A 24,836-nucleotide genomic window follows, 5' to 3' on the forward strand; every position below is an offset into this window, starting at 1 on the left:
CCTGGCCAAAACAATTTCCGCCAGGTGCTGCTCTGGCCCTTCCACCACCAGGATGAGCAGGCTCAGGTCCCTAACGATTGAGAGGTGAGTCTGGCACACCCTCCAGTCCTCAGTTCTCCCTCTGTCCTCCTCCCAGCTGGAGCTGACCCATCGCGTTGGTCCTCAGGCCAGTAGGGTTGGTACTTCTCCCCACTAGTGAATGCAGAAAACACCAGGGTCTGCCCCCCTCCACCTCCCCAGTGCCAGAGCCTCTCCCCATGGCCTCCCATCCCACTCTTGACCTCTGAATCAGCCTGCTGTAGTTGCATCCTTCCAGGGTTCTGACTTCTATCCTTCCCACTGTGATCTCTGAAAGGAGGGACAGAGCACCACGGCTGAGCTGTTCCCCTACCCTCACCCCCACTCCAGCACTGATCTCTTAACTGCTTCTTTTTCTCCTCACAGTTGCATTTTTTTCCCACTCTAATCTGTCTTCTTCAGGCATCTCCTCCCCTGAACTTTCAAGCCTCTAGTTCTCGCCCCACAGTCGAGGGGCCTTGTTCTGCTCACTTCACACCCAAGGTAAGAGAATCCCAGGGGAGAGGCAGAGTCAGGATCTGACCCAGGTCCAGAGAGAAAAGACCCAGAGAGAAAAACATACTGCTGTAGGAGATGAGGGGAGGGAAAGTGAAAGCCGGCTCCAGAGCAATCATCACTCTTGGCGTTTATAATGGGTGCAGAATTTGCAAGACGCTTTGGCAGAGAGCAATCCAACTGATTTTCATCACCTCCACCGTGTGAGTAGGAAATAATCCTGTTTTCAGATAAGAGAACTGAGGCTCAAAAAATTCAGACACATACTCTAGGACATATTGCTGTTGGAGAACAGCCTCAAATTCAGGTTTTTCTCACTCCAAACCTCCCCTTCATTTTATTGCACTGGTCTGTAATTTGACCAGTAAGGGAACAGTTAAGTCTCCCAGAGGGAGTTGGGGGTCTACCTCTCCAAAGACCTGGAGATTTGGGACCTTGTACTCTTCTACATCTTGGGATTGGGAAGAGAATCATAGCTCTGTTGCATATTTACTACAAAGACTTCTGCTCACCAGCACCTTCCCCAATCACCCTATTAAAAATTACTACCACTCCATCCTCCATATCCCTTCTTTTCTTCATACATCAAACATACTATAATTTTACTTATAGTCTGTCTACCCCACATCCCACCAGAATGCCAGCATTATAAGGGCAAGGACTTTCGTCGCTTTACTGTTGGATTCCTAGCTCTATAGTGCTTGGCATATAATAGGTGCTCAATAAAAATTTATTTATAAAACAAAAAGAGAAGTCTGAGTCCAGCTTCTTGCATTGCGGCCCACAATGTGGATCCTCCACAGAGCCTCTCAAGCACTGCTAGGGTCCTGAAATGTTTGTCTCCCCACCCTGGGGTTTGGGCCATACTGAGAAGTCATTCCGGCTTCATGGGGTCCCATGTTCGTCCCCGAGTAAGGGCAGCAGCTAGGTCTCAAGGCCCCTTAATTATGTGAGAGGCCAATGGGGCCTCATTAAAGGCTTCCCATTACCCAGCTAATTACAGGGCTCTGTGGGGCAACCATGGGCCAGGAATCAGGGTTGGGAGCCTGAGTCCCTAGTGGAATAAAGGATAGAAGTGAAAGGCTGTTTACATGTTAATGGCATGACTGGTTCATTCCTTTGAGAAGCTCAGATGCTATTCCTAATTGGACCTGGCCATCTCCCACCTCCTCCTCTTCTCCTCCCTCACCAATCTGGAAAAGGAGGTCCAAGCTGAGCAGGCTGGAGGAAATTGGGGGTGCAGCAGGAAGAATGTGTTAGACTGAGAACTAAGAACAAAAGCCTCCTGGGTCCCATCTCTACATCAGCCTCCCTCCCCCACCAACCCATCCATCCCTGCCCCCAAGCCCTGGGACTAGGGAAGCAAGGCTTCAGCAAAGGTCCGTCATGAATAATGTGCTTTGATGATGAGGCATCTCACAGACGATGGCAGAACCCAAGGATGGGGGGAGCAAGGGAATGGCAGGGAGAATTGATCACCCCTTGATCTCTGGGATTAGCAAAGACTTGAAAGAGCTGATGCTAAGTCAGAGAGGTGATGAAGGAGGGAGGCTTCGGAGGGCTAGGGCAGGTTGGGCTTCACTTTGCCCACAAATCATACGCAAATGGCATGTAAAGCAGGTGCTGCAGCTACAGAGAACTTAGGTGTTTTTCCTTTGAACACTTACTCTTTGAGCCACACCTCAGACACTAACTGTCGCTGGCCTAGCGGAGCAGGATCCCTAGCAGATCCTCCCTCTGGAGCCCCCCTCTTTATTACTGGTGCAGGTGTGGGGGTGAAGGCAGTAAAACACTGAGCTGTTTTAGTCGGCCATTCCCAGGGGTCAAGGTGGGGCACGTGCCCATGCGCGCGAGCTGGCCTGCGTGTGTCCACCACATGCACAGCTTGGGCGCAACATGTGGACCCCTTCGACATCCTGGAGGGGTGCTGCGGGCTGCTGAGGGAGGGGGTTGGGCCATACCTGACACTGGGTGGAGATACCAGTGAGGAATGGAAGGATGCCGAGTCCTGTGGTCAGGACACAGCCGGGAGACAACCCACAGCACAAGAAGAGTCCCTCAGCGGCTGGGGAAGAAATGGGCTGAGCCAAGAGGGCTGAGCTAGAGCTGGTTTGTGCTGTGAGATGCTCGAATAGCCCCTCTTGGGGGATCGGGGACTCCAGGATGGCTTGTGCTGCTCAGAGGCTCAAACAGCCTAGACTTTGAGAGAGCTGGACTGGCTGTGAGCAGGGGTGGGGCAGCAGGACTTCAGCTTCTCCCATCATGATGGAGCCAATTCAAGCCCTATAACACAGGTGGGGAAACTGAGCCCCTATAGGCTTCAGGGGACAAAAACACACACTCCTGAGCTCCAGAAGAGAAGAGAAGCAGAGACAGGAAAGAGGAGGAGGGAGGGAGAGATGGGAGAGTAAGGAAGAGAGGACCCCCCACCAACCTCCCTCAGCCTAGCTTCTATCCACATGACTGACGGGGGGAGGACAGGAAAGAGAGCAGGGGCCCCAGCCCTCCCCCCTCCCACCATTCCCAGCCCGGAGAGCTGACACTGCCTTCAGCCCTGGGAAAGGAAAAGCAGGATAGGGAGCAGCAGCTGCATATTCTCCTGAAATTGCTTCTGAAAATGACCAGACACTTCACTGGGAAAGTGACGACAATTTGGGCCCTGGGAGCAGGAGATGAGGCGGAGAGCGGGGGCAGTCAGGCTCTGGTCACCACCCCCCTCTCGGCCTGGTTCTGAGAAGTAAAGGACCGGGGAACTGTTGGGGGTGGCGGAAGGGCAGCCAGAGCCCCAACTCTGGACACGGCTCCCCACGGCAGCTCTAACCCCTCACCCACTGGGAAGAGCTGCCTCCCTGGGCCCCATCTCAGCTCAGAGAAGGGTGTGCCAGAACACGGGGCTGGCTTGTGCTCTGAGGGCTAGATTAATCTGCAGCCAAGAGGATGAGCTAATCAGGTCTCCCGCCAGCATAATTACCTGGGGAATGAGCTGCCTGTTAGTGGAAGCTGAGGTGGAGGGAGACCCCCGCCTCAAGGCACAGTGAGCTCAGCAAAGACAGGGAAGAGGCAGGGAAGGTAGAAAGGTACGAAAGGAGGCAGAGCTGTCCAGACAGAAACAAAAGGCAGCCATTTATTTGTATGCTCGCACAGAGCGCAGTCTACATTTTACTTCAAACCCAGGAGCTGCTTGCTCCCCAAAGGTAGAGAGCAGAGTGGGAGAGGCTTAGACAAGACAGAATCTATGAGGAAACAGCCATGAAGGAAGTGGGGAAGGGTGATATTTAAAGCATTATACAAACTCTTACGTGTTAACATTAGTCAGAGCCCACAGCAACGGGGACAACGAGATGGTGTGAGACAGTTGGAAACCAAGAAAGAAATAATGACGATGACACATGGAAAATAAATGAAGACGGGAGGGAAGAGGTCAGTCATAGGGATGGGAGAGACCAGGTGGGGGGGCGTGTCTTCCTGTCAAGTGCCACCAGCTGCAGGTCCCAGCTGTAGGGCAGTGATTAGTAAGATAACTGTTGGCAGCAGCCTGGCATATCTGGTGTATGGAAAGGAAAGGGGTGCCAGGGGGCAGGTGTGACAAAGCCCAGTGCTGAGCTTGGGGTGGAGGGGGCTATGGAGCCGGGGACCCTGCATTCCCCAGCTCACCTCGGCTCGCATGAGCCCTCCGGCCTTGGGCCTCTTTCCGGGCTAAATCTCCAAAGGATCCCAGTTTCTGCCAAGACAGGGATCCTCACTTCTTCCCTCCAGGGACACACTTAATGAATCAGCTCATTGGCCACCTGCGACCTGAGCCCCATCCCCGACTGCCCCACCCCCACCCCAGTCTCTCCAAACCCCCGCCAGAGCTCAGCCGGTCAAGGAGCCCGGAGACAATTTCCCTTCTTTTTCATTCTTATTATCTGCATTAGCTGGCTCCAAGGAGCCTGAGGAGAGGAAAAGGAGGGGGGCAGAGGATCTAAGTACAAGCCAGTGAAAAGATGGGGGAACAGGGACCCACCCACATGACCAAACGTTTGCAAAGCCTCTTGTTTTATTAGTGGGCAAAGAGGCTGAGGGAGGGAGGAAGCTAAGTTTGGAGAGAGCATTGGGAAGGATCGGGAGAAGCAAGGTCCTCTTCAAGGGTTGTGCACTCTCTGAGCCCCACCCCCCATCAGAGGGTTCAGGCACGGGGAGCCTCCCACGAAGGTGGGTGGGTGGGAGTAGGGCTGGTGCTGGTCCAGGAAGAAGAAACTGCTGCACCTCCTCACTGTACAGTCACCTCCAGGCAACGACTCCCCTTCTTCTTGCAGCTCAGCTTGCCATTCCCACCACCCCCAGGGCCCTGGATGACCTTGACAGCCAAGCTGCTCTCCTTGAACCTCACTGAGAACCTGGAGGGGGAACAGACAGAAAGACAAAGCTAGTGCCCTCATCCCCTCACCCCTACTCCTGTGTTTTCATGGTGGCTTCCCCTCCCATTCTTGAGGCAAGTACATCTCCCCACCAGCCCCCTTTGTCAGAAGACTCAAGGCCGGGGCTTCCCCGGTGGCGCAGTGGTTGGGAGTCCACCTGCCGATGCAGGGGACACGGGTTCGTGCCCCGGTCCGGGAAGATCCCACGTGCCGCGGAGCGGCTGGGCCCGTGAGCCATGGCCGCTGAGCCTGCACGTCCGGAGCACTTGGGTGGCCCTGACCCGACATAGTACGCTTCACTTTCTGACAGGACAAATTTTCCCGGTCACAATGACCGCCAGCTTGGTCATCTGCCCCAAGCCATCCCTCACTCCCAGCTCATGGCCTTACTCCTCAGTCACGGTGACTGGAAGCTGCCTCTGCGTGGCATCCAGCACAGCCTGGTACATTTTGGTCAGCAGTTCAATCACATGCTCGCTGACCAGCAGGAAGTCCCCCTTGGAGCCCACTGATGATATCTTAGGAAGGACAGAAACAGCAGGGAAGGGATTCATTTTTTTTCTCCTCAGGAGCAGCCTGGGAGATATCAAAGGCCCAGAGTGAGAGGTGTGCTCTCCGTGGCCTCCAGCTCGCCCCAGCCCTGGGATGCCCACCACCTTCTCCAGTCTGAGGCCCTGCCCCCTCCCAGCTCTGATACCTCACTCAGATGCAAGCTAAAAAGCCCATCCTTGAAGCTGGTGACTGACACCCCGGCCACACCGTTTAGTGCGATAACAGCCTTGGCCTGGGAATTCTTGGTGTCTGCGATAATCACATGCCCCTTGGTCAGAAGGAGAATTCGAGAGGAAGTCTAGGGACAGAACAGGAAAGGGTGAGGAAGGGTTGCGATGCATCCCCACCCTTCCAGCTACCAGCCGAGGCTCTGGATCAGGCTGGGGGAGGAGTTCAGGATATGGGCCTTCACCTTGCCATTGCCACGGTTGACCTTCATCACAGCCTCAGCCACCAGAACAGGCCCTTCCTCCCTGCACTTCAGCTTCTGTAGCTTGGGGTTTCCTTGCAGCCCAATGTAGTCACCGTGGAACGGAATAGGGACACTGAGGACACACAGGAGGTACGCAGTGGAGATAAGATCCTTACCTCCGACCTCCAAGGTCCTTGTACCTCCCCCCGAGTTCCCATCTTGGTCCTCCCGTGCTCCACCCCCCATCCTCCGCCGTACCCTGTGTCTCAGCAGTTCTCAGAGCACGGTCCAGGACCGACATCAGCATCCCCTAGGACCTTGTTAGAAAGGCAAATTCCTTGGCCCCACCCCAGACCTCCTAAATCAGAAACTCTGAGGAGGGCATGCAGCAACCTGGCTGTTATCCAGCCTGCCAGGTGATTCTGAGGCACACTAAAGTTTGAGAACCACAGCTCTGTTCCACCTGGGGAATCTTCTCTTTGCTATTGATGAAACTGCACAGGGTCTGGGAGGCACTCACCTCTGGGGGTATGAAGCCTTCTTGCCCTTGAACAGTTCGCTGGCACAGAGCTTCTCCCTTAGGACCTCTACCTGCTTCGGGGACAGCTGATCCCGGAATTTCTTGCACTGTGACAGGGGAGGGGAAGGAGGACACTTCAGAGAGGGCAGGGGCTGGAGGAGCATTGGGGAGGGGAAGGGGGACTGAGGGATGCTGGGGCAGGGGGATGGAAACAGTCAAATACAAGCCCCAGGAGGGCTGTGTGCCCACGGCACAGCACAAGGCCTACTCCCAGACAGGTGCTCAAAAGTATTTCTTGAGTAGAACTCTGTGCTAAGTGAAATAAGCCAGACAAAAGGACAAATGTGGCATGAGTCCACTTATATGACGTACCTAGAACAGTTAAATTCATAGAGACAGAAAGCAGATCACACTTTCTGGGGCTGAGGGACAGAGGAATGGGGAGTTATTGCTTAATGTGTACAGAGCTTCAGTTTGGGACGATGAAAAATAGTATGGAGACAGATGGCGGTGATGGTTGCACAACAATGCGAACGTGCTTAATGCCACTGAACTGTTTACTTAAAAATGGTTAAAATGGGGCTTCCCTGGTGGCGCAGTGGTTGAGAGTCCGCCTGCCGATGCAGGGGACACGGGTTCGTGCCCCGGTCCGGGAGGATCCCACGTGCCGTGGAGCGGCTGGGCCCGTGAGCCGTGGCCGCTGAGCCTGCGCGTCCGGAGCCTGCGCTCCACAATGGGAGAGGCCACAACGGTGAGAGGCCCGCGTACCACAAAAAAAAAAAAAAAAAAAAAAGGTTAAAATGGTAAATTTTATGTATTACCACAAAAAAAAAAATTAAGTGGAAGAGGGAGGCAGAAGAGGAAAATCAGGAGGAGGAGAAAAAAAAAAAAAGACAAATGAGAGAGGAGTTGCCTGAGCACCAGGAGAGGCTGCCCAGGCCCCGCTCACCTTCCATTGGTAGAAGAGCTTCTGAAGCTCATGGTTAGCTGTGTTGAAGTACTTGTAAGGGGCGGCTGGCCACCTTTTGTCCAAGACGTTGGTAGATGGCAAATCATTCTTCAGCCCCAGTAGGAATTTCCGTGCCTGGGTTGGGAGCAGGCGGGTTGGGAGTAGGATGATGAGAAGACCTCCTGACAGGCAAACTGGCACCCAGATCCCACCACTTTAAGGGAGAAGGGCACCCACAGGGAGAAGCAACAAGTGGAGCTGAGGAGATGGAAGGGAGTCCCCTCCTGATCTCTTTCAGTGTGAATGTAGACTTGAGGTTGGGCAGTAAGAGCATGAACGAGAGATGGAGGGGAGAGAAGGAGTCGTTCCAAGCAGATACCTTCTACCCAGGGTAATGAGGTGGGAGGAGCAACATGAAAACTGGCCTTAATATTTTGCTTCTGTAGCTTCCTATTCTCGAGGCTCATAATTGCCTACAGATGGCTGCCCCACTGTCTGTGTTAGTTATTGGACAGGTACCAAATCTTCCCTCCTCTCTGCTCAGTCAAGCCCAATACCTTAACCTAGCATTCAAAGTCCTCTACTTAGAGCCCAACCTCACACCACAGGATCCCCTGCATTATCTTATCCTGGCACACCAACCGGACTGGACTCCCGACTTGCCCTCTGCCCAGCGCATTCATTATCACTCTGTGCCTTAGCTCATGCTGTTCCCAGCTCAACTCTGCCAACCCAGATTCTACCTATCCTTTGAGATGCAGCTCAAAGCCCTCCCAGATTCCCTGGGCCAGTGGTGTCTCTCCTTTCTTTGAAGCCCCATAGCACTTTGTCTATACATTTGTTTTTGTACTATCGTTATTTGCATGGAAATCTCCCTCTTCTACAGGGTGAGTCTCTGGGAGTCAGGATGCTAGGTCCTGAGTTTTTTCGCCATTCAACATCACTGAGCATCTGTTCTGTGCCTGGCACTGTTCTAGGTATGGGGACACAGCAGTGAACAGAGTAAACAAAGTCTCTTCTCACTGACTTTACATTCTACTGTGGGTGGGGAAGGAGACAGCCCACAAGCAAATAAACATAGACTGTAGCTTCCAATAATTATATATGCTATGATGCAAAAAAAAGCAGAACTGAGACAGGAATGAGTGGTAGCATATTCCAGACAAGAAGGAAAGCCAGTGTGACTGGCCTAAATTGAGCAAGAGCAGAAAAGATCAGAGAGTAGGTTAGCCAAGGAGAGATCATGAAGGGGCTTGTAGGCTGTGGTAAGGACATTTGGCTTTATGGGGAGTGAAATGGAACACCTTTAGAGGGTCTTAGGGGAAGAGTGACATAATCTGATTTAAGGTTTTACTTTTTAAAATGTAATACAACTTATTTTATTTTGAAATTTTTAAAATTTGAGTGACAATTGAAATAACATTGCAATGAACATCTGAATAACATATACTTCTCACCTAAATTCACCAGCTGATAATGTTAACATCTTACCCTATCTTTGTGCTCTTTCTAACACACGTACACATAAATACAAATGTGTGTAAGTATATAAATACAAACATATGTACAAATCTTGGCTACTATAGCATCCTAAAGTAGGTTACAGTTATCATGACATTTTCCTCTAAAGTTTAAGCAAGCATTGCCCAAGAACCAGGATATTTTCCTACACAATCATAATTCTATCACCATAACTAAGAAAATTAACATTAATTAGACACACTCACCCAACAGTAATGTATATGCAAATCTCTTCTAATGTCCTTTATAAACTTTAAAAATGTACTCTTTGAGTTTTTTTAAATTTTTCCTGATCCAGGATCCAATCAAGTTTCACCCGTGGCATCTGACTGTTTAGTCTCCCCCAATCTAGAACAAGGACTCTTAAGTCTTTATATCTCAGGGAGCACCTAGCACCCTGTTTATTTATGGGATAGAATTACTGAAGGTATAGAAAATGACTTGACCTTGAACACTTCCAAATTTCTGGAATTTTTGTGAAAACTTTTTACTGAGATATTAGGTTAAAAAACTAAAATAGAAAAAGGCAGACACATAGTATATTGCTGTAACTCTCCAGGAACTATCCAAGCTCTTTGTATCTTCCACTACAAAGATCTAGTGGGCTTGGTCTAATCACCCTGGAGTCCTCAGTCTTTGGCTGGTTTGATTTAATTCAATAAACATTCCTTAGCATGGCCCATAATCCCCCATGTTCCAATTGATATGGAGATTCTGAGGTTTTTCTTTTTTGTTTTTTTTAGATCTAGAAAGTTCTGCTTTTCCCTATGCAGCCCTCCTGCCCGCAGGTCTACCCAGAGCCGTGGATACCTGGGTTGCCCAGGCCTCTGTGAGTGTGTTGGGAGTGGTGAGGCAAGAAGGGGAGAACAGTCATAGGTGGTGGTTAAAACTAGAGTCAAATAGCTTGTATCCCAGCTCTACCATATACCAGCTATGGAACTCCTACAAGTTATTCAACCTCTCTGGGCCTTAGTTTTTACCAATAAAATGAGAGAAAGAGTTCATTTTATTTTAAAAAAACATATACTTTGAATAATAATTTTCTGGGCATGTTTAACTTAACCTAGGTAAGAAAACCATGGTGCTGTTTTTTTTTTTTTTTTTTTTTTGCAGTATGCGGGCCTCTCACTGTTGTGGCCTCTCCCATTGCGGAGCACAGGCTCCGGACGCGCAGGCCCAGCGGCCATGGCTCACGGGCTCAGCTGCTCCGCGGCATGTGGGATCCTCCCGGACCAGGGCACGAACCCGTGTCTCCTGCATCGGCAGGCGGACTCTCAACCGCTGCGCCACCAGGGAAGCCCCCATGGTGCTGTTTAATTGTAAATAGATTGATAAGATTGGACCAATACTTGATGCGTACAATTTTAGTATATAGGGTTTTGTGCTTTTTTTTAAAAAAAGGTCGGGACTTCCCTGGTGGTGCAGTGGTTAAGGATCCACCTGCCAATGCAGGCGACACGGGTTTGATCCCTGGTCCGGGAAGATCCCACATGCCGCGGAGCAATTAAGCCCGTGCACCACAACTACTGAGCCCGCTTGCCACAGTTATTGAATCCCACAGGGCCTGGAGCCCTGTGCTCTGCAACAAGAGAAGCCATGAGAAGTCAGCGCACTGCAACGAAGAGTAGCCCCTGCTCGCCACAACTAGAGAAAAGCCCATGTGCAGCGACGAAGACCCAAAGTGGCCAAAAAAAAAAAAAAAAAAAAAAAAAAAAATTCAATTAATTAACTAATTATAAAATAAAATGAGGGAAATATAAGGGCCTACCTCAGAGGGTTGTTGAAAGCATTAGAGTTAATGCATGTAAAGGGCTTAGCACATAATAAGTGAGTTATAGGCAAGGCAATGGCAAAATATGGACTAGTCAGAAACACTGGGGCAATCAATGACCTGTGGTCCCCTATACGCAGACTTCCACAGTGGGTCTGATTTATTGAAATACTGGTCTAAAGGCAACAGCTCCTGTGGTGACATTCAGCAGATGCCTGATGATAAACAGGTGAAAGAGAAGGTAGACTGGAGGTCATTCAGGAGATAAAAGCAAAATCATATTACAGGTCTCAGGTGTGCAGCAAGAGAGCACGTACTCTGGGAAGGCAGACACCCTGGAGCCTGCCTGAGGAGAGCCCTGGCAATGGAAGAGGCCTAGGACAACGGAGCTTCCCTGGGGAGGGGGAGGAAGACACAGTGAAGACTCAGGGAGGTGGGGAAGAGGCCCAGAGCCCCCATTCCTCAACTTAGCCGAGGGAACAGAGAGGAGCTCCAATGCATCTCGTGTCTTTACGAGCAAAGTCAGTAAGAGTCCTAACAACCGTCAAAAATCAAATCAGCCGAGATCTGTTCTAATTCACTCCAGCCCTGTCCAAGATCTCCTGCTCTTCTCTCTGGTCTTTCCCAAGGTTTCAATGGAGTGCTGCTCTCCCCCATCTGGTTTCCCTCCAACACTTCTCAGAAGCACTATTGCTATTGGATATATGTCTCTGGAAATCACCCCTCTCTGTCCCTGTTTTCCTCTCACTAGAAACTGTCCATAGTTTGAACGACCAGGCCTGCTCTTGGTTTCTTCCTGCCCACCCTGACCGGAGTCCTCCAGAATTAAGGTCCTTCCTGAGATTCAGTTTCAGCCTAGTCTGCTACAGTGTCAGAAGAGATAGAAGGAAGATATGATTCCTCCACCTTCACCCCCAACCCTAAAATGAACCTCGGGAGGTTGGGTTACTTAACCCTATGTGTGTCCTCTCTCTGCTCTTCAGTGAGGCTCAGCCTCTCCAACTGTTGTTAACCACCTAGCCCCAGTCTCTTCTCCAGCCTACTCACCACGGACTAGTTGGTGGGTGTGCTGGGACCCCTTCCTGCCACAGGGTTGCCTGCAGTGTCTATTCATGCCAAAATGTGCTCTGATTCTGCCCCCAGGCCCCTCGGCGCTGGGGCCCTCCCCGTGCAGGCTGCTGCCCCATCCCCTCTGCTCCCAGGGTTTAAGTACATCAGATAGAGGAGGCTCTTGGGGAAAAGCTTTGAGTCATCTCCTCTCAAACCCCACATACTTCCTCTTCCCAACCTGTCCCTCCCTCCTCAATGCCCCATTTCCACCCTCAATCCCCACCACTTACTATGTTCTTGTAGATGAAATTTGACAAGGTGAGGGCAGCCCCTGACCGGAAGTACTTTCGATAATTCTTGCGGGCCTGGCAGGGACATACAAGAAAAGGGTCAAAGTAAAGATAGAGAGTTGTACCTGGAAGATAGAAGACAGGCCTAGAAGAGGTTCTACTATTTTTCAACCACACAAAGAACAGAGTAAGATAAAGAGCTGAGATTATAGCTGGAGGGAGAGAGTAAAGTCAGACAAGCTGGCAATCAGAAGGACACTCAAAGCAGGAGGCAGAGCTCTGCTGCTAAGTCAGAAACACACCCAAGCATATATTCATATCTCCCCAATATGCGTCCACACTCCCAGACACAGAGCAGACCCAGAAACACACCAAGACAGACATACCATCACACAGAGATGTGTCCTGGGTGCGGGCAGGACCTTCTCTCTGCTACTCTTCCCCACCAGCAGCAGCTGGCATGACCAGGAGGAGCCACGTGAGGGGAGGAAACCCCTCTCCCTTCCCCATTACCTTCCAACCTCTCGCAAAAGCCTGGATCAACAATGCTGATGCCTTCATCTTCCCATACCGTTTCTTTTGCTGTAGAAAACAGTGGGCCTGTTAGAAAAACTCCACCTCCTGAACCACCTCTCTACTTCCCACTCTCCTATTAGAGTAAGGGGGATAGGACTTTGGGGATAACGGGTACCATGTGGCCCCGAAACCAAGAGGAAATGAGGATCTGACTCTTGCGCATCAGTTGGTAGTGGATGCGGCAGCGCCAGCCTCGGTACACCTTCTGTATGAGTGTGGCCAGCTGCTGGATTCGTAGGCGCCTCTGATCTTCCAGGTAGAAAAGCTGTGGAGAGGTGGAAGGGGGGCACAGAGAGGCTCACGTAGGGGAACCCCATGGCACCAAAGGCTTCCCAGCCAGTGTTTTATTCAATCGTTCCTTAGTCCTCTTATTCATTTATGCATTCATTCATTTAATAAGCAGCTACTGAGCTCTGACTCTTTAGCAGGCATTGTGCTAAGACTTGGAAACTCAGACACCCTGACTCTCAAGGAGTCCTGCTTCAGGCAGAGGCGCTCAGACCAGCAATGCAAGCACACCTAATTCCAGGGCTCAGGGCAGGAACCCAAGAACTCAGTTCCCAGGGATAAAGTTCCTGCAGAGAGGAGACTTCCTCATCCACTATCCATTCCAGGTTCTAGAAGCTCCCGTCGCCCAGCCTCTCACTCAGGTGGGCTCTCCAACTCTTTCACCTTCCAGCCCCACCAAACACAAGTGCACCCTCCAACTCACAGTCTTGGGGCTTCTGATGAAGATCTTTGTCTTCCCAAAGGCCAGCTCCTCTGAGGACACACTCAGCTCCCCCAGGACCTTCTCGACGCCCTCCCTACAGGAGCAGGTGGGGAAAGCTGCCAAAGGGCATCCCAGGGGAGGGTCGTCTCCCACCTTTCCTCTATCCCCTTTCACCCCAGGAGAAGAGTTCAGGGTTCGAACAGACTTCAGAGCCTCTGAAAAGTGATCATTCATTTCCCCGAGAATCCCTTCACCGAGCTTCAGCGATACACATGGCACCACCTGGTCTCTTCCCCCACAGAGGTTCCCTGCACTGCCCTTCCCTTCTCCCCAGTCTCCCACTGAGTCTTACCGGTCTCCACCGTCCCAGCGAGGCCAAGTGCTCTGGCTCAGCAATCGGTACCTTTCCAGGAAGGACCTGTAGGCCTGGCGGTAGGCATAGCCTGCTCGTCGCACCCGCACATTCTCCAGCAGCCCCAGGTACCGAGCCTGGATGGCCACCAGCTCCGAGGAGAACTCACCTCGCTGCTGATGCTCATTGGGCTTTATACACCTGGTGGGAGGTGAGGCAAAGCCCGGGCTACAGGAGCTTCACCCTTCCCAGTGTCACCCATCCTGGTCTCTACACCTTTTTTTTTTTTTTTTAACACCTCTATTCTGTACACATTCCCGTTAGCTGAAAATTTTCAGAGGAAGCAGACACCCTGGCCTTCCCAGTTTCACTCACTATAGCATGGTCCCTACTTGACCATGATGCTCTCCGCCTTACAGGACTCTCAGCTCCTCAGCTGGCTCTGTTTTTCATGAGGAAAAGGGATCTGGTATCCTATTCCAGAGACAGCCAACCCTCCGCCCCTGTACGGACATGTTCTACCATGCATGGACCCTGCAAGTGTCATCACAAATGCAGCATGTTCCCCTATGTGCCCAGCATATCACCTGATGTAGTTGGGTTTCTTGGAATACAGGTTCTTCATGAGAATGGCCACAGAACCCTTGAACTGGACCCCAGCAGTTGGGGGGCGTTTGAGAGATGCCTGCTTTGGATCACCCTCAGGAAACAAGGACCGAAGGAGGGGGTGCTGGGCCTTCCACATGGCCTGGGACAAGTCCCGGAAGAGTAGGTCGTTATTCTTGTCGATGAAGCTGTTCACGTTGTAGGTCACCTGTACAGGAACAGCACTTGGTCTGGAGAGCCCACCACATTGTCCGTCGTGCGCGTGGCCCTCCCAGTCTCACTGAGAAGTGTTCCTGGTTCTCATCTCCCCCCAGTGCCTCCCCCATTGCCTTCAGCCTGTGCCCAGGCCCTAGTCTTCACCCTCCAGCCCCGCGACATCACCTTGCCCGCATAGTGGCAGATGCGGAAGCAGTTGAGGCCCATGCTGTGGTCATACTGGTGCTGGGCGTTCTGGGTGACTTTGCTCTCATAGTGGCCATGCTTGGAAAAGACCTGATTCAGCTTTGCTAGGAAGGTGGAGTCACTGACCACCCCAGGCCGCAGGCACTCCTCGTCCAGCAAGGCCAGGATGCCTTGTTGATTCTGGACAGGGGAACAAGATCAGCCCAACCTAGACCTGGTCCTTCAAGACGTCCACATCCTCACTGCCGCCCCTCTGCCCCCTCATCCTTTGTCCTCTTTTCCATCCTTATAGTGGGGTGGGGGAGGAGGGGAGAGAGAGGCAGGGGAAGGGTCTTCAGGCAGTCTGGAGGGGGAGGTCCCAGAGATGAGAGAAGGATAACTTACATGCTCAATGAGGTTACAGATAATGCCATTGTCAAAGTAGTCCACCTTCACCCACGGTATGCCCTGGCAACGAGAGATGACAAATTACATGGAGCAGGTCCAAGACAAGTCTCCAAAGGTCTCACCAGAACCAGGCCCCCTTTTCACCCACCCCACAAAGGACCATCAGAAAGCCCTATATAGTTCAGAGGGGTCCTTGGTGTGGTTTCTATCACATCCTCATCCCTCCAAGGTTGATGGAGAATTTGTGGGGTGGGTGGGCAGACATGTGGGAGGACCCAGAGCAGTTGTGAGAGGGTGAAACAGTGCAGAAAGCCATGTAGGTGCTGTAGGTTGGAGAAGGAAATGGAATATGCTGGGTGAAGACTGGGATAGGGTTTACCCCACTGTGGGAGTGGGGAAGGGTCCTGGAGTGTGTAGCAGAGCAAATGGCCATACTGTTCTGGCAACAAGCTATGGAACCAAAGCACATAGGTGAGTTTATCATCAAACAACAAAGCTAATTTGATACATCTTCAAAGAACTTCATCAGTGATTCCCAAACTCAAGTGTGCATCACCATCACCTGCAGGGCTTGTTAAAATACAGATTGCTGGGCCCCACCCCCAGGTTCTGATTCAGCAGGTCTGGGACAGGGCCTGGGAATTTGTCTTTCCAACATGTTCCCAGGGGGTACTGCCGCTGCTGGTCCAGGACCACACTTTCAGAACCGCTGATCTACATGATACTTTGGGGCTGTATAATTTGTTTTTTTAAAAGGAATGGTATAGGGCTTCCCTGGTGGCGCAGTGGTTGAGAACACGGGTTTGTGCTCCGGTCCGGGAAGATCCCACATGCCGCGGAGCGGCTGGGCCCGTGAGCCATGGCCGCTGAGCCTGCGCGTCCGGAGCCTGTGCTCCGCAACGGGAGAGGCCACAACAGTGAGAGGCCCGCGTACCACAAAAAATAAATAAATAAATAAATAAATTTTAAAAATAAATAAATAAATAAAAAGAATGGTATAGAAGCAGAAGACCCATAAGACCATGCATCTCTAACTTAGAGCTTTGCTGGGTATCAGGCCTATAGACAGGAGAGCTCCAGACCAGTCGAGGGCCAGACCTCCCAAGCTCAGGCCATTCCCAGGTGTGGTTGGGGAACACGAGCCTTTCTCTTCCTCCTCCCTCACAGGTCTTTAGGGAATGCAGAGTGGAATTAAGTTGTCTGCCCTCTTCATCCCCAAAATACCTCCCCCAACTGGTTAAATGAACAATCCTATGCAGCTGTAGAAAAGCATCTTTATGTACTGATACAGAAAGGTCTCTTGGGCTTCCCTGGTGGCACAGTGGTTGAGAGTCCACCTGCCAATACAGGGGACACGGGCTCGTGCCCCGGTCCGGGAAGATCCCACATGCCGCGGAGCAGCTAGGCCCGTGACCCATGGCCACTGAGCCTGTGCGTCCAGAGCCAGTGCTCCGCAACGGGAGAGGCCAAAACAGTGAGAGGCCTGCATATCGTAAACTGGTGAAAGCAAGATGCAAAACAGAGTGTATTCATTGCCACTTGAATAAATTTTGAGGGAAAATATATTTACAGATTTTTTTGATTACACATAAAAGACCTCTGGAAGGAGGCCGACTTCAGTTGCCTCTAGATGCGGGGAGAGAACTAGGAAGCTGGGATGGGGTGGGAGGGAGACCTTTCTTTATACACCTTTTTAAGCTTTTTGAATCTTGAAGCATGGGAATGTATATCTATTTGATAATTTAAAATTTTAAAGTAAAAACATACAAAACTAAAAAAACTTTTAGTTGTGACCACATTGCCTAAAATTCTGCCACAGCAGGTTCCTGAGAGCTCACAGGGAACATCCCTGGGAGGGTTTTGATGAGTGAGACTCAGCCATTCACACTTTGGAGTGAATTAGCTCAATCAGAGAGCTTTTCTAACACTTGGCCATAGAAAATGGGGTGTGGGGGGCAGTTTTTGCTGACCAGGGGAAGGAGTGTGGAAACTTTGAGCCACGGGGCATTTCTGGTGAGGAAGTCTGGGTGCTACAAGAGGGGACGGCAACATCAGTCCAGCCCAGAGGAGACAAAAGATTCTGAGACGTCAGAGAAGGGCACCGAAAGGGATGTGGTAGGGTGCCAAGCCCAGGAGAAATGCCCCTTCTAGATTTGGCTCACAGCCTGCCCTGGGCCAAGCACAGCTGTCACTTCACTCTTGTCAGGCCTCTCCCCCACCCCTACCCACCCCGACACCCTTCCATCAATCTGCCCCCTTCCTCTCCTGGCCTGGAGGGCAGGACGGGGAACTGGAGGTGGAAAGCAGAGAATTAGGGCTTCTTGGTAATGCTGGAATATTCAGCCGTGCAAGGGAAACTTTTTGTCCTTAGTGTTCTCATCTGGGGACAACTGCGAGGAAGCTGTGATGAAGGAGAAAGATCTGGCATACGCCTAGAAGTCATCTGAGAGAGGGGAAGCAGGAAGTCCTCGTTTACCTCTCTCTTATATTCCTCTTGCTCCTCTTTCAGCGTTATCTCTATGAATACCTGCTGTAGCTTCTCATTGCAGTAGTTGATCACAAATTGCTCAAAGCTATTATCCTGTGGTGGGTACACAGTTTAGAGAGTGAGACCAGCTCAGCCCAAGACACTTCCTCCGTCTCAGCCCTACCTCCCCTCTCTCACACCCCCCTTTGGGCCTGCCGCTCCTAACCCTCAGAAAGCAGGGTGCTGAGGTTGCTGAAGCTCTCTCACCTCTAATATTTCAAAGCCATAGATATCCAGGACCCCCATGACCTTCCTTTTCTCCCCAGTGCCCACCTGAAGAGGAGGAAAAGATAAAAAAATCTGAGGACCGGCCCTCTACACACCAGGCCAGGCCCCTCTGGGATGGATGTGAGTAAAGCAGGGAGCAAACAGAACTTGGGTGAGCTTGACCAAGCTGGAAAGGGATTGGTGTAATTTTACTCTCCCTCTTCCTCTATATGCTGAAGGACAAGCAAAGAGGGAGGAAAGGAGGAAAAGGAAGATGTAAAATGTCAATCCAGGAAAATGCTCCCATGGTACAAAGTAGAAAGACGTTAAAATCTTCTTGGGAAAATAACCATCCCTTATATTTGTAGAGCATTTTACAAAAAATCCTATGATCTTATTTCATTAAGCCATCTATCCCTATAAGGTGTGATTATTCCCATTCTACAGATAAAAAAAAAAAAATCGAACTTCAAAGGAGCTAAGCATTTACCCAAATCTAGATTCAAATCCTATATTACCCTGCTGCCTTCTGGTAACAGATTCTAAATTGATGGCACTTTCACATATGAATTTTTAAATAATAGCTCTTTTGACCTAATTTGCAAAGCATAAAATTTACCCTTTAAAAGTATACAATTCAGTGGGATTTTTTTTCAGTATATTCAAAAGGTATACAACCATCACCACTAAATTCCAGAGCATTTCCATCATCCTCAGGTGAAATCTTATACATGTAACCCATTAGCAGTCACTCCCTATTCCCCTGGCAACCTACTTCCCATCCCGATGGATTGCTTACTCTGGACCTTTCATATAAATGGAATCATACAAAGTGTGGCCTTTTGTGTCTGGCTTCTTTCACTCAACATGTTTCCAAGGTTCATCCACGTTGAGCATGTATCAGCACTTCATGCCTTTTAATGGCCAAATAATATCCCACTGTATGGTTATACCACATTTTGTTTATCCGTTCATTAGTTGATGTACACTGGGGTTGTTTCCACTTCTTGGCTATTATGAATAATGCCTCTATGAACATTTATGCACAGGTTTATATGTGGACATCTGTTTTCAGTTCTTTTGGATATATACTTAGGAGTAGAATTGCTGGGTTATATGGTAACCACGTACACAATTTCATCTGACCCGCACTAAATCCTGTGAAACAAGTAGGCATTAGTGTGTCTCATTTCCCAAATCGGGAAACAGAGGTTCAGAATCTCTGTGAAACTGAAAGACCACGCAGTTGGTAAGTAGGGAACCCAAATAGATGAACTCAAAAAAACAGAGATGTTTCCAAAACACTACATTATCATAAATAAATAAATACACCCTATCCTCCTTACTCTGTTCATCTCAGAATGCAAGGCATGGGGCGGGCAGAGGAGAGTGCTGAGGGAGGAGGGCAGTCTCTCACCTCGATACTCTCATTGATTCGATTCACTAGCCAGTTGAAAAGGCGGCTGTAGACGTTCTTAGCCAGAGCATCCCGAGCGTACTGAGCCTGCAGGGCAGTGCCAACTGGTTAGTGTGGCAGCCACAGAACAGACTCAAAACTCAGCCTCCTCCCACAGGGCCCCTTACCTGGACGACATTCAGTGCAGTGACCACTTTTTCTTTGGCCGTTTCCATGGTCCTTGAGCACAAAGCTCTCTCTAGTTCCACTGAATTCAAACCCACCATTTCCCCAATCTCTTGAATACCTGGAGTGATAAGGAAATACAACATGGCCCAAGAGAGGGCTTGCTCCCAGGGGAGGGAGGGAGGGCTGAAAAGTGAAACTGCTGAGAGCCTGCTGTTCCTGGGTCTTACTGGGAAAGTCCTTACAGCCAATCCAGAACATGGCTCTGGAGGAATCTCTGGGGAGGAGGAGGAAAGGCAGATCTCGACACTTTGCATGCATTATCTCCTTTAATATGAGAATCTCCTGAAATGAGTGTAATTGTCCCCATTTCTGCAAAGAATCCACTGAGACTCAGAGAGGTCCCAGAACCTAGGTCTACCAAACATCGAAACCTCATTCCAATATGCCTCGCAGGGAGTTCTGAATGAGTTTGTTTGGGGAAGAACTCCTGAGCAGGCAGAGGGGGACTGAATCAGAGTGAGGTCTATTATGCTGGAGATGGTGGAAGAACAGAAATTGTAGTAGGAGATTCAGGGAGCTGGTTGGGTGCAGACCTCTCCCATCACGGATGCCACTTGCTGGTGCCCCATTGGCCTGGAACTCGTCTGCCAGTTCCACATTCCCCAGCTTCAACACCAGGGCCACCACCTCTAGCACCTGCCGAATCTCCTCCTTGGAGAACCCAATCACAGTCATCGCACTCTTGGAGAGAAAGGAGAAGTCCAAAGCTGAACTGCGGTGCCAGTCCAATGCCTCCCTTCTCAAAGCCAGAGCCTGGGCTCAGGGCATGGCCTAATAGCCCATCCCAGGCACTCACCTGGAGGGCCTTGAAGTTGGCAGTGTCGTCCACGCCATCCACCCTGGATGCCCCCGGGTTCAGGTACGCATAGCCATTTGTGTCCCGCTCAAGCTTCAGGGCCTCTGGGAGGGCCAGCATGAGGGAAAAGAGTCAGTACACATGCCTTCTGGAGTCCTCCAGCCTTGACCCTCACGGTCCTTGTCCTAGGTTGGTTCATTCATTTATTCAGAGGAGCCATTTTTGCTTTAGGTTCTTCCCCTGCCTCTTTTGTTTTGGGATCACTAATTCCTGTGATGATAGACTACATTTTTAAGTGGTATTTAGGGTTGAGGAACCTCAACCCTAAATTGAGGTTTTCCCCAACTTTTAAGAAAGAAAAGCCTCATTCAACTCTTTTCCCCACCCTCAGGGTTCCAAACAATAAAAACAAACAAGAGACCTCTCTGTCCTGCTCAGTTCTCAATGGTTCTGGGAGGATGAAGGTGCAGAAAGAAGGCTGAGCGCACATCTCCCACCCACCCCCAGCCTCAAGGCCTCTCCCTAGGCCCAGGTTGGCGCACCCATTATTTGTTCACAAAGCACCACAAGTGACAGATACTATGTTCCCCAATGCTGACTCCCTTCGGGAAGGTTTTCTCTGTATGTAGCTGAGTCAAATGGCCCTCTTGTGTTCCCCCATTATGCATCTCTACCCCAGACCACATCACATGGGCTGGGCTTTGGGTGTTTTTCTGTCCCTCCTACAAATGAAAAACTTGTGTATTGGGACTGAGTTTTTCATCTTCATATTCTGTGTGCCTGGCTGGCATGCAGGAACTTTTTTCTTTTTAATAAATGAATCAAGGGAATGGTCAAAGCCGTTCACCTGAGATGGGAAGGTATGGGTTAATCATGGAGCTTGAAGGGTATCAGTTATCTGTTATTCAAATGATCTGAGAATCAGGGAGTGACCCTCAAACTAGAGTTTAATGGCAGTTTCCCCTGAGACACAAATTTTGAAACAAGAGCGTGCTAAGGAGGGATGTCTGGAAGGAGAATGAGTCAGAAAGGCCCTGGGATGATGACACCAGGGAGGGAGGCCCCACCCAGACTCAACTTAAATCAGTGAGTGAGAATCAGCCAGAGCACAACTCTAGTACCTATGATTCAGACAAACGGAATACAATCAAGACAATTAAGCCAGGAGAGAGGATGAGACCTGTGGAGGCTCTTGAACCACAGAGATCTCCAGGAGGGGGAAAAGAGACAGGCAGAAGTCCAGCACAGAATAACCAGAAACCAAAGGGACAGGTTCTTGGGGGCCAGACACCCATAGTGCCCACAGTTAGAGGGGGGATTGAGAGGGGAAACTCTGGCAGGGCTTTAAGTCCCATCAGACCCTGCAGTAATGCCCATCCAGAGCCACCTCAGGCCCATCCAGCATCCAGGCTGAGATGGTCTCTTCCCCAAGACAAGGTAAGGTGCTCCATGCCTTCTGCCCCTCTAGTCAGCTGCAGAGCCTATTGGCACTGATCACACTGTATTGCGATGTAGCTGTTCATGCATCTGCCATCCCTAGAAGACTATAAGTTCTTCAAGGACAAGGTCTCTTACTCACTTCTGTATCCCTAGAAGCTAGCACAATGTTCAAGCATAGTGAATGTTCAAGAGATGTTTGATGAATGACTGAATGGAACCTCCACAGAACTATCTAAGAAGAGAAAATCAAGGACAAGGTCCTGTAGGCAGATGTAGACCCAGGACAACTTCAGCTAGAGTTCATTGAAAGTTCTTGAACACTTGTAACATCCTGCCTGCTTTCCTGCTGAGCTATGGATAAAGTCCCTTAAATTGAAGATAGGAGAGATGGTAGACGGAAATAAGTGTTCCATTTCTGAAGCCGGCTTGGGGAAAGAGGAATCCAGACAAGACAGAGAAATAAGAGCAGTGAAGGGCTTCCCTGGTGGTGCAGTGGTTGAGAGTCCGCCTGACGATGCAGGGGACGTGGGTTCGTGCCCCGGTCCGGGAGGATCCCACATGCCGCAGAGCGGCTGTGCCCGTGAGCCATGGCCGCTGAGCCTGTGCGTCCGGAGCCTGTGTGTCCGGAGCCTGTGCTCCACAACGGGAGAGGCCACAACAGTGAGAGGCCCGCAAACCAGGAGGAAAAAAAAAAAGCAGTGAAGAGGTAAGAAGGCTTATTCCTAGCAATAAAACCCCAGAAAAGGAAGAGAACACAGAGGTTAAGGGATTTGTTCCCAACAATGGGTGGATGAGATTCAGGGTGGGGACTGCCCTGAGATTCAAGGGAAGAGGGCTACAGGGATGCAGAGGGGCCCAGGGGTTCTGGGCATTGAATGGAGGCTAGGGATGTTCTGCCATGTGTCAGGGGCAGGCACATACTCAGCAGCTGTGGATCTGCTCCAGCCAGTAGCTGATAGAAGATGTGGAAGTTCCTTTCTCCTTCAAAGTGCTTCACCACGCGGGATTTCTCAAGCAGATCTGGCAGAGAATTTGAAAATAACGTTCTGAGGACCTGAGAGGTACTGCGGCTTCCCTCTAATTCTGCCCTCATCCCTAGTGTTCCTAGTGGTTGGGAAGCCTGGTAGTCTAACATTCCTCCTTCCTACAGCAGCAGATTAGCCAAAAAGAACACCATGGGGCAGGTGGGACAGGTGGTAAGCGGGATGGGGAGACACGTACAGTTTGTGATGATGCCACCAAGGGGGGATCCCTTGAAGTCAAACTCAACATCCATGTATTTTCCCTTCAGAGACCAGAGAGAGAGAGACTTGGCTTCCTCCTCTTCTCACCACCCTGTCCAGGAGGGATCTGTGCCTTGTTCCTCCCTCTCAAGGCCCCACACCCTCTTGTCCCAGTCTGGGGAGATGTTCACTCACAAATCGAGAGGAGTTGTTGTTGCGAATGGTCTTGGCATTGCCAAAAGCTGCGGAGATGAGGGGAGGGGGAACACGATGGCTGAGGCGAGAAGAGGGACTCCAGGGCATGGGAAGGGGGAAGGCCCTCCAGCCAGGAGGCCGATCTCAGGTTTCTCAGGCTGAGCAAGAACAGCGATCTGGGGGACACTGGGGACAGTAGGGTGGGGTGGGGGTGGAGAGGGCAGAGACTGGACTTCTCACCCTCCAGCACTGGATTTGACTGAAGCAGCTGCTCCTTCACAGAGTTCACCCGTTCCCCTTCCCCACAGACAGCCGCCACGTAAGTCATCACTAGCTTACTAGCCTCTGCAAGAGAAACCCTTGCGTGGATCCCCACCCATGCCCTTAACCTCCCTCATCCCAGCACCTCACACCACTCAGAGTCAGAAAAAGCCAGGAAGGAATTACAGGGGGTGGGGGCAGAACTGGGCTGGCTTGGAAAGAGACAAGGGGGTAGTTCCAGCAGTGACTCCATGGCTTCCCCCCCCGGGCGCCTCACCTGTCTTGCCAGCTCCACTCTCACCCGTGATGAGGATACACTGGTCTTGGTCCTGGTCCCTCAGTGACTGGTATGCCACATTCGCCAGTGCATAGCTTGCGGGGAGGAAGTCGGTGGTGACTAGTACGGGACCAGTCCAGGACAATATCTTTCACTCGACCCCCAACCCCCAGACTCATTCGCCCTCCCCACTTGGACCAGACCAAGGCAAGTGACAGGCCTAGGAAGGGGCTTCCAGAGGGACAAGGGAGGAAGGGGCAGCTGGAGAACCTCCTTCAGGAGGAAGGAAAGAGGAAATTAGGATGTGTCATCATAGCGAGCTGGGGCCCTGTCGCCTTTTCTCGGTCCCTCTACTCACACATGGGGCTTCAGCTCGTAGAAGGTATGGTCCCAGTATCTGGCAATGAACTCTGGGCCATAGATGGGCAGCTGTTGGTAGGGATTCACTGAGACCAACACGTTCCCAATGTAGGTCTGGAGCCAGGGAAGATGATGGGAATGAGCGAGGGTGGGGGTTAGGGGGAGGCACATGAACTCTCTGGCCACATGGCCACAGGCAGGGGCACCCATAAGCACTCACATAAATCTCCATGTTTTCATAGCGCAGCTGGAGGTTCTTGATCAGAGACTCCTGCTCCAGGGGTTCCAGGAGCACAAGGTCCTCCACCCCAATGGACCCTTCCAGGAGAGTCATGTCCAGAGGAACAACTGATCCTGGGATCAGTTTGTTGACGTGTGCTCAGCTTTAGAGGCCAGTAACTGTTTGAGGGGAGGAAGGCAGAAGGACCTAAGAGAGCTTTCCCCTCCCCCAGTCCTGGTCCTAGAGAGAGCCCCCAACCTGGGAGAGGCCTCTGGACCAGCTGAAGCTAACAGTGGAGGCTGCAGAAACTCTTGGTGGGAGGCAAGGGAATCCTCTGCTCCCTGAATTAGGGTTTGTGGGGGTGGGACAGGACCACCAGGGTAAAGAAGGCACCCAGTAGGCAGCAGCTGGGGAAGCATCCTTGTGCTTGCAGGGGAGAGGGCTGGGGAGGAAAGGGTAAGCAAACTTCATGCCACAGCCAGGCACCAAAAGCTCCCTTCCTCCTGCACTGAGGCTGAGGCCAGGGTCCAGACTCCCTGACCCTTTGTCCCCCATTCTCCTTCTCAACTCCCCACCTCTCACAGCCCCCGTTTCAGTCACCCAGCACACCCA

The 24,836-nt window shown here is 51.0% G+C and overlaps 1 protein-coding gene across 1 annotated transcript; it reads right to left on the bottom strand.

Moving 5' to 3' along the window:
* Window positions 1-4,747: 4,747 nt before the first annotated feature.
* On the bottom strand, window positions 4,748-24,251 carry MYO1A (myosin IA). The gene is made up of 27 exons (XM_059080452.2): window positions 24,225-24,251; window positions 24,003-24,118; window positions 23,645-23,739; window positions 23,347-23,451; window positions 23,107-23,153; window positions 22,910-22,973; window positions 22,610-22,708; window positions 20,249-20,352; window positions 19,986-20,133; window positions 19,392-19,510; window positions 19,225-19,311; window positions 17,808-17,873; window positions 17,550-17,654; window positions 15,071-15,133; window positions 14,666-14,866; window positions 14,266-14,492; window positions 13,679-13,879; window positions 13,327-13,420; window positions 12,730-12,879; window positions 12,552-12,620; window positions 12,039-12,113; window positions 7,407-7,541; window positions 6,458-6,564; window positions 5,938-6,070; window positions 5,671-5,823; window positions 5,364-5,491; window positions 4,748-4,952 (listed from the first exon to the last, which is right to left on the bottom strand). Exons 1-27 carry the CDS (start codon window positions 24,234-24,236, stop codon window positions 4,826-4,828), a joined length of 3,030 nt encoding a protein of 1,009 aa, XP_058936435.2. The 5' UTR covers window positions 24,237-24,251; the 3' UTR covers window positions 4,748-4,825.
* Between the last annotated feature and the right edge of the window lie 585 nt (window positions 24,252-24,836).

The sequence above is a fragment of the Kogia breviceps genome, chromosome 12 (assembly GCF_026419965.1).
Source record: "Kogia breviceps isolate mKogBre1 chromosome 12, mKogBre1 haplotype 1, whole genome shotgun sequence".
Classification (NCBI taxonomy): Eukaryota; Metazoa; Chordata; class Mammalia; order Artiodactyla; family Physeteridae; genus Kogia; species Kogia breviceps.

What these genes read in the sequence shown, in the direction of transcription:
- MYO1A (XM_059080452.2), bottom strand. An exon ending in TGGCATCCGTGATGGGAGAG is followed by an intron (nt 19,511 to 19,985) that starts GTCTGCACCCAA and finishes TTATCACTCCAG; the next exon opens with GTATTCAAGAGATTGGGGAA. An exon ending in AGCTCTTCTACCAATGGAAG is followed by an intron (nt 6,565 to 7,406) that starts GTGAGCGGGGCC and finishes CCCCTGTCACAG; the next exon opens with TGCAAGAAATTCCGGGATCA.